This window comes from Podarcis pityusensis (genome assembly GCF_964106645.2).
Source record: "Podarcis pityusensis genome assembly, chromosome: 15".
In the NCBI taxonomy this organism is placed as follows: domain Eukaryota; kingdom Metazoa; phylum Chordata; class Lepidosauria; order Squamata; family Lacertidae; genus Podarcis; species Podarcis pityusensis.
In genome coordinates, this window is record NC_138040.1 from 4,036,310 (window position 1) to 4,052,492 (window position 16,183).

Below are 16,183 nucleotides of genomic sequence, written 5' to 3' on the forward strand. Positions count from 1 at the left end.
CAAAACGCCAGTAAATCATTTGCTTTGTAAGGGTGCCTAATAATTCACTTGTTTTGAAGTTTTGAAAGGTTACAACATTTAGGGCTTTTTAGTTTTAGGAAAGAAAGGAGAACGAAGGGGGACGTGATAAGAGGTGCATAAGATTATACATGGCTGGGGGGAGAAAGTGGCCAGGGAGTGGCTTGGAGCCGCTGTGTAAAGCAACTGCACCGCCTGCTGGCAGCTGGAGAAACAGCAGCATAAAAAGGCGCTTCAATAAACTTCAGCGTGGTGCAATTAGCGCACACATTGCCCAGAGAAAACTCCTGAAGGAGTTCTGCCGCTGAAGCTAACTAGGTCCTGCCACTTAAAAGCTGCCTGGATTGAAAACCACAGGTAAGATGCTTGCAGTCTCTGGAAGAAGCAGACAGGTTTATAAGTATAACAAATATAAATCTAGGACATCCAGTTTTAAGTTCTGTCAAAGGTTTAGACAAAAGCAAGGTCATTTGCTTGAAATTAGGTGGGGGGAAATCCAGGGGGGGACTCATAGAAAGTAAAGGCAATTGTGGGGAAGGGCCCCCCAAAATTCTTCAAAAAGTATTTGTTAGCTCTGCTATTTGGGTGGGTAGGTGGGTGGGTGAGAGAGAGAGAGGTCAGCTGTCATTTCCCTTCGTCTCCTTCACTCCAAAATAGCACTGTAAGCATCAGAGCTAATATTTGGTTTAAAAAGAAGGGGTCACCAACAGCATCTCTACAAAACATTTGGAATAATTTTGACATGCACATAAGCCTCTGAAAAATTGCTGAAATATCCCACCCCACCTGCTCCAAATCAGTAGCTCTGAACGGGATGGTTAACTGCAGGGAAGGAGCCTTTTTGCTCAGCCCTACCGTCTGTCCTTTGGCTCTTGGGTACCACAAATCTTTTCAACGCAACTTCCGAGGCATTTTCTTCGCTGTGGTCACAGGGCAAACAGTGGTCTCCGATTCCGCTGTCAGCCCGCAGCCTCCCCTCCTCGGTGTTCCACTGGTGGAACCGGAGTCTCTCCTTGCTGCTGGTGCTCCAGAAGGCATCCTTGATGCTCTCCCCATCGCTCTCCGATGTCCATTCACCAAGACGATACTGGGGCGGAAGGCCAAGCTGCCCGGAAGCCGCTTGCCTCGCCATCTGTTTCACTTCCGCTGGGGAGGACAAGGCGGGGGAGCCCACTGTGATTTGCTTTTTCCATTTTCAGAAGGACTTTGTAGGAGGAGATAAGGGGAACTGTAGAGCATACGTTTGGCACACACCGGTGCCCTAGGCTCAAATGATCAGCAAGGTGGGGCAGGCTCATGTCTCCAAGATAAAAGATGCTTGTGTCTTTTGACGTGTCTTGGAATGGGGGTGGTGGATTGGCGGGGGGGGGGGGAGTTGGGGAATCTCAGCCTAATTTGCAGGAAGAGGAGATAGTCTTCAACGCTCTTGCTTTAAAATGAACTGCTAATGGTTGAAATGTCAAGGTCATGTAAACTGCTTATAGAACAGTTAAGTCAAAAAATAAAAATCTCTATAAATTTTGCTAAATAAATTGTAGCGTTGTTATGTTTTAAAGCTATTGTGCTATGAATTATTTTTAATGGTCTGCATTCCACAAACAGCTTTCAGCACACAATGTACTTGCAGAAAGTGCAGATTGACAAATGAACCAGATTATGACTATGACTAGATATGCCCCGTGGAGAGTGATTTAAAGTGCTCTTCCTACTGTTGGTTTCTCTCCTGCTGATGTGTTCCTCCCACTGAGGCTTACTACCGGCTCAGTAGGAGAGAAAAGGATTTTGTGTCCCTAAGTGCAGCAAGCAGGAGAGCAGTGCTTCGAATTATGGGGGAAAGGAAGGGAAGCCCTTAATATCCAGGGGTGAAGGAAGCTCTCCCCCCACCCCACCCCGCCAGAGTTATGTTCTGGCTCTTGGCTTTATTATCCCGTTCTTTGTTTGATGCTGCCATCCAGTGGCCAATGCGACAACAGAAAAGGAAAGAGATCTCATCAAGACTCCTTGAAATGAATTCATACCTCCACAGTCACCCAGGGTGGAGGTTTCTGGCAAGCACCACCTCACCTTCTGATTGTAAAATGCATTTGGGGACATAACTAGACATTAACTACACTGGTCCTTGGATGGGTGTGGGCATGCTGTAAGCACCCAGAAAGCGGGCCTTCAGCCTTGTTCCTCCAAGCTAGACTCTGGCACTTGCACTAAGCCAGTGCTGAAGCAACTTATCCCTCTGCACTCAACAACAGAGTTGCTGTCCATGGTCCTGAATCTATCACTCCTGAATGCATTGTCTGTTACTGTCCATGGTCCTGGCCTCCATCCAGCCCAGGCAGCCTTGTGTCTGCCTCGCAACCACCTTGTCTGTCACCAAGAAGAGATTAAAGCCCAAAGATCACTGTTGATCCAAACAGGATCCTAGGAAGCAGCCAGTCTGAAAACCACCACCGCAGCAGGCAATGTTGCCTTTGGAATTCAAATCCCCTCTCACTACGTGGTGCTGCAGGCAGTCACTGTTGCTCAGCCTCACCTACCCGACAGGGCTGCCCGCAATGCCATGACTGGGACAGAATACAGAATATATACTAGTCCTGAAAGAACCTTTTCCAGCCTTGTGAATGCATTTCCTCGCAGACAACTTTCTGGAGGATCTGCAAGCCAGTGGTGGGTGGAGCCAGAAGCAAGAAGTGGGTGAAACAACAGACATGACTTTTACATTTGTACAGGATGCTACACACCAGCTACACAAAAGGTAGAGGATTTTATTCACACATGCCTTTCCACCCTCCATTTCTTTTTATTTAAACAATTTATATACCGCTTAACTACAAAGTCTCCAAGTAGTGTACAGAAAATGTTTTTAAAAAATAGACCAAAACCATAAAATCAGACTTCAGTTGAAATGCCTGCTGGAATGAAAAAAGTAATAATTCAATAGGTGTTGGAAGTTCAGAAGTAAAGGGTAAACATTTTCATTATTCAAGAGGATGTATTCAAGCCAGGCAACAGCACTTGCAGAGGACAGCAAAGGGACGTGGCCTGGGGAAAAGGACGTGGCCTGGAAACAGCCCCAAGAGCCAGGCTGAGTGGCACGGGGGCCACATTCAACCCATGGGGGCTGTTCCCGCCATCCCAGAGACCTATGGATTGCATGACTCCAATGAAATAAAACACAATACTCACTTTTCCATTCAGACTGTGCCATCCTCCTCTCCTCGCTCCTCACACTATCGTCATAAATTTCAGGTGTTGATTTTGAGACGAACCTGCAAGAAACACATTGGAATATGGGTGGAGATCATCTTCTGAGGCCCTTCTTTGTGTGCCTCCTCCATGAGAGGTCCGGAGGGTGGCAACACGAGAACAGGGCTTTTTCTGTGGTGCCTCCCCATTTGTGGAATGCTCTCTCCAGGGAGACTCACCTGGTGCCTTCATTATACACCTTTAGGCTCCAGGGGAAAATGCCTCCGGTTGACTGACATTCAGTGCCCTTTTAAAATGTGTTTTGGTAGAGCGGGGGCAGGGGGGGAGTTATTGGGTTGTTCTTGTTCTTGTTTTTATTTTGATTATGTATTCCGTGTTTTTATATCATGATTTTATCCTTTGAGTATAGGGTGGTATAAAAATGTAAGTCTAATAATAATAATAATAATAATAATAATAATAATAATAATGTTCCTATATTATCACCATGTATTAAATTTATATCCCTCCTTGCCTCATAACAGCAAAAAGGTGTCTTGGAAACACAAAGCCTGATTGCAAGCTGACTGTGAACAGATACAGACTCCATGGGTTCAAAATCAGCCTCCCAAAATATTACCTCTTCTCTCCCCCACCACACACACTTGCTCTGTTTAACATCCAGTCTGACAGAGTTCTCGTGATGCTTTTGTTGGGCTACTGAAGGTATTGCCCTAGCATGGATTTTTTGAGTTGAGCTGGGATAGTTGGATGACACTGCAATGCACTCTATGCGGGGCTGCCCTTGAAGACAACTCGGAAACTTCCATCGGTCCAAAATGCAGCAGCCGAATTACTGGCTGGGGTTCTGTTTAGATCTCACACAGGAGCTGCGTCAGTCGCCAGTTCGTTTCCAGGACCGGTTCCAGGTGCCCACGTCAGTGCTTAAAGCCTAAATGACTTACACCCCAAATACAGTGGTACCTCAGGTTAAGAACTTAATTCGTTCTGGAGGTCCGTTCTTAACCTGAAACTATTCTTAACCTGAAGCACCACTTTAGCCAATGGGGCCTCCTGCTGCCACCACCGCACAATTTCTGTTCTCATCCTGAAGCAAAGTTCTTAACCCGAGGTACTATTACTGGGTTAGTGGAGTCTGTAACCTGAAGCGTCTGTAACTTTAAGCATCTGTAACCCGAAGTACCACTGTATCTGAAGCCTGCCTCTTTCCTTACAGACCTTTTCAGGTGTTAAGTTGCAGAGGGGGCTCTCGGTAGTCTGGGGAGGGGGCTGGGAGAAGGCACTACAGTCATAACTCGGGTTAAAGTTGCTTCAGGTTGAGCGTTTTCGGATTGCGCTCCACGACGACCCGGAAGTAACGGAACACATTACTTCCGGGTTCCGCTGCTTCCGCATTGCGCAGACACTCAAAATGACGTCACTCGCATGCACAGAAGCGGCGAATCGCAACCCGCGCAGACGTATGTTGCGTTCTCTTCAGGATGCGAACAGGGCTCCGGAACGGATCCCATCCGCATCCAGAGGTACCACTGTATTTGTGGTGGCTCCCAAGCTGTGGAACCCCTCCCCTCCCCACAGAGGCACGCCTGGCACCTTTCACTAAACAGATTGTGCCAAAGGCTGAGGCTTACCCAGGGATTCCAACTCCTGAGGTGCATATTATTAGGCATTCTTGGTATCGCATTTTGTTTCGAACGGTTTTTAATGTTGCATTTTAAATTGCTGAGACCTGCCCTGGGACCTTAGGGTGGGCAATATACCGAATTCATCACTGTCCTCTATGGAATCGGAGGCAGTGTGGCTGGGGAGTGAGGAGCAGCAGCACTCACCCATCTGAAAATCTGTTCCCATCGTCCACTGCAGACAGGTTCCCTCGCCACAACTGCGGGATCATGTTCCTCTTCCTCCGGACGGTGACGCCTGGGTGCAAAAGCTGAAAAATCACTCCAGTCAATCATAGCTGAGTGGGGACTCAGGTGGTTATTTATGAGTTATGCAGTTAACCAGAGGGCAAGGAAGGTTGTATATTTAGCGGCTGACTGCTTAATTTCCCACACGTGAGGAAGGGGTGGGTATTTGCCAATAGCTTTTTATGAGAATGGAGAGTACGCCCTACAGTGGCCTTAGGGGGTGTGGCCTTGGGAACGTCCCAAGGGACAGAGAGAGAGAGAGGCCTGGGTGGCCATATTCAGCTCCCGGGGCTGAGGCCACACAACCCTGCTTCTGACTCCATGGCCAATTTCAGTGCCTATCAAACGTCCTTCCAGCAGGTCACAATCTGCACTCAGTTGGTTAGAGGGTGGTGCTGATAACACCAAAGTTGCAGGTTCAATCCCTGTATGGGACAGCTGCCTATGACAGAGCCGGATTACCAAATAGACAGAGTAAGCACCGGCTTATAGGCCCCATGCCTTTTAGGGGCCTCAACAACGGATCAAAATCAGTACTGTTTGTTTTATGTAATGTAATTGTTTTTTTAAAAAATTGATTGGTTGGTAAAATAAAAGAAGGGGTTTTTTTCAGGTCCACTGTCCCTCAGACCTTGTGGGGGGCTTGACTATATTGGGGGGGGGGATGAACAAATTCCTGTGCCCCACAAATAACCCAGAGATGCATTTTAAATAAAAGCACACATTCTGCTCATGTAAAAACACCAGGCAGGCCCCAAATAACCCAGAGATGCATGTTAAATAAAAGGACACATTCTACTAACGTAAAAACACGCTGATTCCTGGACCATCCGCAGCCCAGATTTAGAAGGCGATAGGGCCGGATTTGGCCTCCGGGCCTTAGTTTGCCTACCCATGGTCTACACTGACTCTCCAGGCAGGAGGCCCAACTGAGGACACCTGAGATTGCACCTGGGACCCCCTGCATGCAAAGCAGGTGCTGTATCACTTTAGTAGATTAAGATGCTAGCCCTCATGGTTCTGAATAGCGGGTTGAAATAAGAACACAGGAAGCTGCCTTATACTGAGTCAGACCACCTAGCTCAGCGCTGCCTGCTCTGACTGGCAGCAGCTCTTCAGGATTTCAGATGTAAGTCTTTCCGCAGCCCTACCTGGAGAAGTTAGGGATTGAAGCTGGGACCTTCTGCATGCAAGGCAACTGCTCTACCCCCCAGCTACAGCCCCTCCCTTTACCGCTCTCTCACACCTGATAGTTGGGCTCCACTTCCCCTCTGCTCCAGGGGTTTTTGGGCGCCTCCAATCCGCAGTCGCTCCAGCAGGTGGTGTCCTGGCTCCTGCGCTCTGGCTCCATGGGCTGGAAGGGCTGAATCACCAGAGGCCGCTGCATGGCCATGACACGCAGCGGCGGAGGGACGTAGTTCACAGACGGAGGGCCCACCGCTTTCCAGAGGAAGGCGCTGGGTCTGCTGCAGGGCGCCCTGAGGTTTCCAAAAGCAGCGCCCTCATCCTTCTCCCAGTATTCTCGGACGATGGGGTTCAGGGCAATGGCGCATGGGTGGGGCTGGGGCTTTCTGAAGCTCTCCAGCTGGTCCAGCTTCTTTTCCGTCCGGCAGAGAGAGTCCCTCGCCTGCTGCAGCAGCGTCTGGGAGATCTTCAGGTTCAGGACACACTTTCCAAAGTAGTGGCCCCCCTTCCAGGGGGTGTTCCGGCCCCGGGGGCTGGAGAACCTCACCATTTGCTGCACAGGGTAGGCCTGCGACATGTAGGTGACCTCTTCCCTGGTGTATTCCGACTCTGAATCGGAGGTGGCGACCCCCTCGCTGCAGCTTGTCTGTCCGTCCTGAATTCTGGCTGGCAGGGGCGGCGAAAGGGCTTTGGCCCAATCCCCTGGGACGGTCCGAGGCTGCCTTGGGGATCCCTGACCCGGTCCTGATGTTGTGTCCTCCTCCGTGCTGTCCCCACACATCTCAGGATAGCAGGTGTAGATCTCATTGATTTCAAAGCTGCAGAGGCTCTCATCCCTGTCGCTGGTGCCCCCCTGGACTTTGGGAGCCAAGAGGTGGCCAGACTGAGCGGCGGGGAGGGCAGGCTGAGACTGGTGGCCAGCGGCACCTTCGATTCTGGGAGCAGAAGCAGCGCATCTCATCACGGTGAAGCTCCCGGCTGAAGAATCAAGAGCACGAGTCAGAATGGAGGGGCTAAGCTCTTAACAAGCACAGGACAGTGTTTTCTCTCCTCAAACATACAGACTTCCAAAGGGCCTCTCAGGATCCTGTGGCATATTTCTGCCCCGTGTGCATGACGCCTGGACGCAAAGCCTTGCTCTGCATCAGGGATGTGGAAGCTGCTGCTCTCCACCTCACAGCGCTCCTGGCTGCTAGCCATGTTGGCTGGGGCTGGTGGATAGCTCAGTCTGTAGAGCATGAGACTCAATCTCAATCCCATGGGTTCAAGCCCCACAGCGGGCAAAAAGATTCCTGCATTGCAGGGATTGGGCTAGGGATGTCCAATCAGCAGATTGTGACCTAGCAGTAGACCCCCGGCTGATCCTGGTAGATCGCAGGATCCTTATCATGTGCAAAAAGTTATGGGGGGGAAAGCTTAAAAATTCTGTGCAATCCTCGCCCAAAAAAGCTCAACAACTCTGGGCACTTCCCTCCTTAAAAAAGATCAATAACTCTGGGCAATCCACCCACCCCACACACGCTCCTCCTCCCTCCAATGACAATGGGTAGATCACTGCCAGTGTTTTACTGGGAGTAGATCGCAGTCTCTTGGGAGTTGCACATGCCTGGACTAGATGACCCTCATGGTCCCTTCCAACTCTGAGCAGGGTCACTTCTATGAACATCATCTAGCAGGGCAGATGGTTGTTCCCCCATTCCTGGTATGTGTCTGGAGGGCCACAAACATACAGAAGAGACCAACCATAGCTCTGTTCTACCTACACTGACGGGCAGCAGCTCTCCAGGATTTCAGGCCTAACTGGAGATGCAGCTGTGGACTGAGCCTGGGGCCTTCTGCATGCAAAGCAGGTGCCCTGCCACTTAGATGCAGCCCTTCCCGTTTGCCCCAGGAGGGAAACTGCCACCGGCAGCAAAGACACAAAAGGCCAGGCTTTGGCCCTTGCAGCAAAAGCAGAACTTACAAGGCAGACACGGGACACTCTGCTCCTCTTCTGGCTTCTCTTCTTCCTGCTCCTCTTCTGGCAACTCTTCTTCCACCTTGACCGAGACAGCGGAGGCGGACGGCAAGCAGATATTAATGTCAGCACGGGGTTCGGCCTTCGACGGTCCAGAACTGTCACCATGGCGAGTCCTACGAGACTCAAGCAAATCCTGCAGTGGCAAAGAGAATGGTGTCAGGAAACAGGGGACCCCTCTCTCCCTGCAACCAAATTAAGTTGCCATTGTTGGCATCCATCTGTCTCAAGAGACAGTGGAGTGCGCCTCCAGGGGTAGAGTCAAACCTTTGCGTTAGGAGCATTAAAGTGCACTCCCCAAGACACAAGCCTGGGGAGCGTGTATGGAGGTCCTAGCCTGCCCAGATGACAAACCCGCCCCTCTCAGCCTCGCTGATGTGCTCCAAAGGAAAGCAGAGCGTTTGGCACCACCTTGGCTGCAGGAGTTGCCGGAAAGAGGCGTACAAGGCATTATCCAACCATCTTAGCAACTCAACTCCTGATTTGTGTGGGTTTTACCCCTTAGCCTTATCTTCTCCCGAAATATCCTGCAAGGCAGCTGAGCTATAGGGTCAAAGTTTTCTCCCAGATGAGCTACCACTTTTCAAGTGATCCACTGGTGGGGGGAGTTTGAGCACAGGCTCTACGGAGTTGAGAAGCAGCCTTACAAAAATAATGTTTACAAAACACACTGGCGGTCAGTTTTTAGCTAGCTAGCCAGCCACAGCTGGGTGCCCAGAGGTGGTTCAAATTTGCCAGAGGTGACCAGCAGTAAAGTTGTTTGCAAGCCCAGATTTGGGAGGCTCAATTGCTCTGGTTCACCTTCAGGTCATTCTTCAGGATGTATCGGATATCCTGCAGGTTCATGGTGCGTTGCTTCTGCCTGGACTCCAGCCCGGTCTTCACGATGTCGTAATAGGGCTTGGGCAGCCTGGCATCCGCTTCCAGCCACTGCCCCGAAACTATGAGATCCTTAACGTCCGGGCCCTCGAACCCATCCCAGGGGATGGTATCTGGAAGACACACAGACCACATGCATGCTCTGATGTGGTGAAGCTCTGAAGGGGAGGAGCCTGCCTTATGGCAGAGGGCACGTCAAGAAATACACAACTGAAATTAAAAAAGAATCAGAATTGTAGAGTTGGAAGGGACCTTCAGGATCATCTAGTAGTAGTAGAATTTCGGCAACAGCCTTGAAGGGGAGGCTGGGGCCAATCAGCTTGATGAAGACGGAAGGAGAGACTATTCCAAACAAGGTGCAGCAGCCAAGAAATGGGAATGGGGCAGGTTGAGAGCTTCAAAAAGCAAACACACAAACTACAGTTGCAAAAGGGCAGCAAAATGATCATGGGTGGAACATTTGGGACTTCTCAGTTTAGAGTAAGAGGCGACACAACAGAAGTTTATAAAATTCTTCAAGGCATGGAGGGTGCGAATAGAGAGGTTTTCTCCCTCTCATAACGCCAGAACTTGTGTTAATCCAATGAACGTTGGAAGATTCAGGACAAATAAAAGGAAGTCCGTTTAGCGGATTGTTAAAACTATGGAACTCACTGCCACAAGAGGCAGTTACAGCCCCCAACTTGGATGGATTTAAAAGACTGGATAAATTCAGGGGAGGATAAAGCTATCAATGGCTAGTAGCCACAATGGCTCTGCTCTGACTCCACGGTCAGAGGCAATGATGCTTCTCAATACCAGATGCTGGGAACTACAGGAGGGGAGAGCGCTCTTGCGCTTGGGTCTTGCCTGCGAACTTCACACAGTTATCTGTCTGGCCGCTGTGAGAACAGGATGGTGATCTAGATGGGCCATTGGCACGATCCAGCAGGTTCTCCTTATGTTCTCACCTTTGTGAGGCTTAGCATCCCTCCCTCCGTTTCTGTACCTGTCAGAGCCTCCTGCATCACCGCACAGAAGCTGTAGATGTCAGACTTGGTGGTCGCGGTCCTCTGGAGGATTACTTCCGGAGCGCACCATTTGTATAACTGGGAAGGGATGGGCAGCCGTGTCAGGTCGCTGTGCTCTCCCCCATCCTTGCTGCCAAAGACAGGAAACCAAGAGGCCCTCAGAACATGTGGCAAAGGGGGAGAACATACATCCCAGAGATGCTCAGCATTATTTTAAAGCTAGATAACACGTGAAGGGACGTGGATGGCGCTGTGGGTTAAACCACAGAGCCTAGGACTTGCCGATCACAAGGTCGGCAGTTTGAATCCCCGCGACGGGGTGAGCTCCCGTTGCTCGGTCCCTGCTCCTGCCAACCTAGCAGTTCAAAAGCACGTCAAAGTGCAAGTAGATAAATAGGTACCGCTCCAGCGGGAAGGTAAACGGCGTTTCCGTGCTCTGCTCTGGTTCGCCAGAAGCGGCTTAGTCATGCTGGCCACATGACCCGGAAGCTGTACGCCGGCTCCCTTGGCCAATAAAGCGAGATGAGCGCCACAACCCCAGAGTCGGTCACGACTGGACCTAATGGTCAGGGGTCCCTTTACCTTTTACATGCGAAAATGGGTGGTGGTGGGGAGACAGTAGCTGCAAGAGGGCTCTCAAAGGCCCACTTGTTTATGTGGGACATTATTGCAGTCAATCAACACTTATGCTTTGCCAATGGGCACATGAAAGGGCTGAGGCTCTGTAGTAAAGTTAGTGTTTACTTAGAAGCTGTTCCTTGGTCAAGCAACAAGAGTGAGGCCTTGTGGGATACCAACAAGCCACAAGGACCATGGGAAATAAGTTTTGTCCCTTTAACCCCAGACCAGCAAACTCCCAGGGTGTGAAAGGTTTATTATGGGAAAGGAAACCCCTGATTTAATGAAAGGTTTGACATCTGGGTCCGAAGTTATGTGCATTCCCTCAGTGATGTTATCTGCCTTGATTGCCTGGGAATGTGTATCTGCATAGGCTCCACGGAAAGGGAGGAAACCCCTTTGATTTAGGCTCTGGGTTCTTAATTGGCCCAGCTGCCAGAAGTTAGATTGATTAGCCCGCAAGCTGGTCATTGGAGAATTTAAAAATAATCAAGAGTTATGATTGGTTTTGGGGGTTCCGACACCACGTGCAAATTGGGGATAAAAGATCTTGGGAATGGCTGGGAAAGCGCGCTCTGCAATCCGCAAATCGCCCGGCTGCTGATGCTCCACCTAAGTAGCCGTCCTTTCGTCCTTTGTGATGGAGAATTGCGAAAACCTCTGAATGCGGACCATTGAAAGGACTCTAACTATTCTATCTGTGTCTTAGTCGTGAGTATGTAAGTCAGTTAGATTTCACAATGTTCTTGTTTTTCTTGCTTGTAACTTACTAAAGATGTGCCTGCTTTTTAGCATGTTTCCTTATGTTCTTTTAAAATAAATTTTAAGAAAGAAACTGTTTTAGTTTGTGTGCCTTTCCGGGGGGAAAAGCTAATTCCTAGCCTTACGCTTGGTTGTGCTCTACCGTAGAATTTCTGTCTGCAAGTCTGTGGATACAACTTGTGGAGTGGGGGTAACCAGCAATAACGGGGCACAACCTTCTCCCTAGGTTGTGGCTCTGGGTTCCCCGGGACAAAGGGAGTGGTGGCAGCCTTACCGGTGGTATTTTGTCCTGTTTCTGTAAAAAGTAAACATGTCTGCCAGCCCTGCCCTAGAGGACCTGGTCTGGCCGGAGAGCAAAGACAGGTGTGGGAGGGGTGAGCGGCTGGAGGCAGGTTTACCACAGGCTCACAGAGCCTCCCTGTAAAATTTGCTAGAGAGAATTCAGTGAAATCATTTCCTTTGTCTGCCTTGGCAGGAAGCTTGTAACACTACATACTTCCTTTGTGCCTGGGCGGCCTCCTTTCTTCATCATGCTTCCAAGCAGACCACGCACGCACGTCCGACCTCTGCAGCTCAGACACCATTTCCAAACTTACATTTTGTACTTATGCTAGTTGCTCAAGTAAAATGGGGAGAATGGGGGGAAGTAGGGCGTCTTTACCTCTCGATCATGTACTCCAGGTTGGTAAGCTTGGCTTCCCCGGCCAAAACCACCACCACAGCATAGGAGCTGACCGTGCGGTGGATGAAGCCGTGCGAGTGCAGGAACCTCAGGCCATCGTTCACCTGGAGCAAGAGGTGCACGAGGGTCTCCATGTGCACAATGGGGAACTCCGAACGCTGCCGAGGGAAAGAGGAAAGAAACCAGCTCTTAGCTTGAGCGTTTGCTCTTCCTGGGTGGAAGGAGGAACCTCCAGGAAGACAGGATTTAAAACAGGGCAGGTACCCTCCCACACCATACAATTAAAGCAGTCAACATATGATGTGGGTGTTAGCTTACTGTCTGGTAATCATTCTGCTTTAGAACTGTTTGAGAGGAGATGATCACAGCCCGGTTCACACGTAATGCCAAGCCATGGTTTATTCAACAATGGTTCATTAAACCATGGTTTCTCCAGCTGTCCAAACCCTGCCCAGCAGCTTAACCTGAAGTCATGATTTGCTGTCTTTGGCTTATTTTAACTGTGGCTCAGCACTATGTGCAAAGCCAGCACCCCTTTTACTCCATCTAACCTACCACATGACGCAGGACAAAATGGATCAATCCTCTCTTAGCCATGAAGCTTGCCAGGTGGCTCTCTTAGCTATGAAGGTCAATGACTTAGTCACACTCTCTCAGTGTAACCTACCTCACGGGGTTGTTACGAGGATAAAGTTTGGCAGGCGCCAGAAGAACCTGTTTTGTCACGCTGAGCTCCTTGGGAGGAAAGCACTGGGGGAGGGTAGAGTAAATCTATTAATTCTGCCAAGAAACAAAAACGGTCACTTTACCCTCTCATGAAGGATGCTATAGAGGGAGCCAAAAGTAACCCTCTCAAACACTAATCGCGTTTTCTCCAAGTCGCTGGATAAACAGACGGCCATCAGCTGCAACAAATGAGGATGGCGGAGCTGGCTGCAGAAGGAGATATGAAAACCCAACAATGTGAAGGGAAATTGGATTACGAAGGAAGTGCATTTCCAGGCTTACTGATCTTATCCCATCAGAACAGCTCACTCTGCCTTTCCTAACCAACTTAAAGCACCAGAACCAACAAAAAAGCAACAACAGAACATGCTGGGAGCAAAGGCCAAAAGAGGGTGGAAGCTAACATGGATCAGGCCATCAGCATGGCACCAGAAAACACAACTGATCTTTCAAGGGATGCTCTGCTGGGTATTGCTGTGTGCAACCCATCACCGAGTGCTGACAGGCTCTGGGGTGCCTGCGCTTATCCGTATTTCCGTTTCCTTGGAATGACGGTTAACAAAAGACTGTGGTGCCTTTAAGACGTGTGGTTTTATTTACACATACATATAATCAGAGGATAAGATGGAAGGTCTCACAGCACTGACGCCTGAAAGATCTTGCCTCCCCATCAGGTTTTCCAGGGAAGCCCCAAGCCACCACTTTGGGTCCAGCACAGAGCAGTGGATGCCTTTGTCTCTCCAGCATCAGCCAAAGCTCACTCATAAAACTCTGGCTATTGTTCTTCTATGCAGGGGTCGGCAAACTTTTTCAGCAGGGGGCCTGGTCCACTGTCCCTCAGACCTTGTGGGGGGCCGGACTATATTGGGGGGGGGGAATGAACGAATTCCCATGCCCCACAAATAACCCAGAGATGCATTTTACATATGCATTTTACATAAAAGGTCACATTCTACTCATGTAAAAACACGCTGATTCCCGGACCGTCTGTGGGCCGGATTTAGAAGGCAATTAGGCCGGATCCAGCCCCCGGGCCTTAGTTTGCCTACCCATGTTCTATAAGGTGAAGTCTGCTTCCACTAGGTGGTGGGGGGTTACACACACCCGTTTGTCTCTATGGCAACAAGGCAGCCCCTTTTTAATGTAAATGGCAGGACTGAACTGGCAGGCCAAGGCCACTCCCTTAGCGAAGGAACTGATCTGGCTGGTTTCTCCTAATAGATTCTACCCTCCCTGACACAGAATCACAGCTTTGAAAGGGACTCATGGGTTTCATCCAGACTGACCTCCCCCCACAAAAAAACCCTATAACACTGTAATCAGCCAAGAGACTGAGGAGGAAGAGAGAAACAAGTAGATTATTTTCCCCAAGGCAAATAGCCACAATACAGATCCCCTCCTTGTTGTTCAACCAAAACAAGGTTACCAGAATAGCTCTAGGGCTTTTTCTTCTTCCTGCTCAGCACCCAAATTGCATGGGCACCTTTTACGTATTTGCAAGAAGCGCAAGTTGACATCGCTGCTGAGACGCTGTTCCCCCTCCGATCTGAACATCAGTAGAGGAAGGAGCCACAATTGTGATTCAGGCTTTCCCCGCCAAAGCTGCAAGAGGCGGCCGTACCTACTGTACTCCTGTTCCGCGAGAAGCAGGTCGGATAGACGCAGCTTGCTGCAGTGCTGGTGGGGTTTCATGTTCAGCTCCTTCACTGTGACTCTGCTTCCACCCCACATCAAACTGCAAGAGTGGGGAAGGGAGGGGAGAGAGGCCAGGTGTGACTTTCTGGACGTTTTCTTTGGCAGTATTGCAGTTTTCAATACTCTGTTGAACGCATACTCTATCACAGGAGGTGGACAGAAGGGCAGCTCCCAAAGGAAGATCGCCAGTGGTGGTGTAGCAGGCACTGTGCAAGTGGGAGGCCAGGGTTCAAATCCAGGCAGGTCAAATGCTGACAAGTGTTTTCACCTGGTTTTTAGTTTACTTTTATTTTAATTATTTCTAATGCCTTATTTAAGTGGTGACGATATCGTTGTTTTATTCTTTTTGTAAACAACTTTTGAGACAGGGGGAACCAAAAGCAAGCACCCTTCAAGTTTTCGGCACTCAAAAAGAAAATTCCACAGCTTGCAACTCTTTAAATCTAAGCGTGTGTCTTTTTCCAGTAGGCTCCGACTGGTGAATCCTGGGGGTTCTACTCCCCCAAAAAAGTAGAACAACACAAGTCTAAATGGGCAAAAGAAAGCACCACTGATATGAAACTGCGCTGTTAAACCTGTTCTTAATAATATTTATGTGATTTTGACTGCAGTTTCTCGTCTGGATGCGTATTGCTTTGGGACTTCATCTTGGGTCAGAAGCGATGTATACATTGAACAAGCCTACACCTAGCCTACTTGGTTACGAAGCCCAACTCCCCCTTGCAAAAGCATCAACCCACTTGGTCATAGTCATGTACGGCCCAGCTGGAAAGGAGAAGGTTGGTTCATCATCAGCCTGGACCACTTCCTTATCCGAAATGATGGGGAGCGATGCCAGGTAGCCCAGCTGACGGCTGCCTGTAAGGTAAACCTGACAAGAGAAATAATAATTGTAACAATTGCTCTTTGTTTTCATTTTTCTCCACAACATTCATAATTCTGCAAATCTCTTCCTTATGTTCACTTTTGTAAGCAAAGAAAATGAAAGAGAAGCCTTTTTTTTTTACAAAGAAAGATGCTTTGTAAAGAAAGCGTAGCTTTCCCCTGGCCCTTAATAGTATTATAAATACCTGTCCTTGCGATGATTTCACCTTCTCTATTGACAGTGAATTTTTATTGGATAATGCTATGTTTTATTGTCACGTAAACCACTTTGGTGTTCCTTTTTCATAAAAGCAGTGCAGAAATGTTTTCTTACATTTAAAAGACACCCACCCACCAATCCTTTTGCTATTGCTCGAGGACACACGTTTTCCAATCAAGGTCCACATTCTCTTCCAGGAAACCTCCTTGGGGCCAGTCTAGCTCAAGGCAAAAAGGTGCAGAGCAACAAATGTTGAAATTTACCTTGACTAGTTTGTACAAAGATTCAAGCACCCATATCCATTCTCAATTAAGGCAAGTGAGAGACATTTCAAGGGTTCCAGGACATATCCCAGTGTCAGGAGCACATCAGCAATAAAGCACATAGTGTTAAGTT

At 49.1% G+C, this 16,183-nt stretch overlaps 1 protein-coding gene across 3 annotated transcripts in view; it reads right to left on the reverse strand.

The window, feature by feature from the left end:
* Positions 1-16,183, reverse strand: part of TEX14 (testis expressed 14, intercellular bridge forming factor) — a 53,194-nt gene that overhangs the window by 20,670 nt on the left and 16,341 nt on the right. For all 3 annotated transcript variants that reach the window (XM_080982762.1, XM_080982761.1, XM_080982760.1), the window contains 11 exons: positions 15,444-15,574; positions 14,630-14,743; positions 13,092-13,215; positions 12,262-12,440; positions 10,199-10,350; positions 9,133-9,323; positions 8,278-8,467; positions 6,376-7,292; positions 5,049-5,152; positions 3,199-3,281; positions 874-1,164 (listed from right to left, as the gene is read on the reverse strand). In XM_080982762.1, coding sequence (XP_080838888.1) covers positions 874-1,164; positions 3,199-3,281; positions 5,049-5,152; positions 6,376-7,292; positions 8,278-8,467; positions 9,133-9,323; positions 10,199-10,350; positions 12,262-12,440; positions 13,092-13,215; positions 14,630-14,743; positions 15,444-15,574 — 2,476 coding nt within the window. The remainder of the gene's footprint in view (positions 1-873; positions 1,165-3,198; positions 3,282-5,048; positions 5,153-6,375; positions 7,293-8,277; positions 8,468-9,132; positions 9,324-10,198; positions 10,351-12,261; positions 12,441-13,091; positions 13,216-14,629; positions 14,744-15,443; positions 15,575-16,183) is intronic.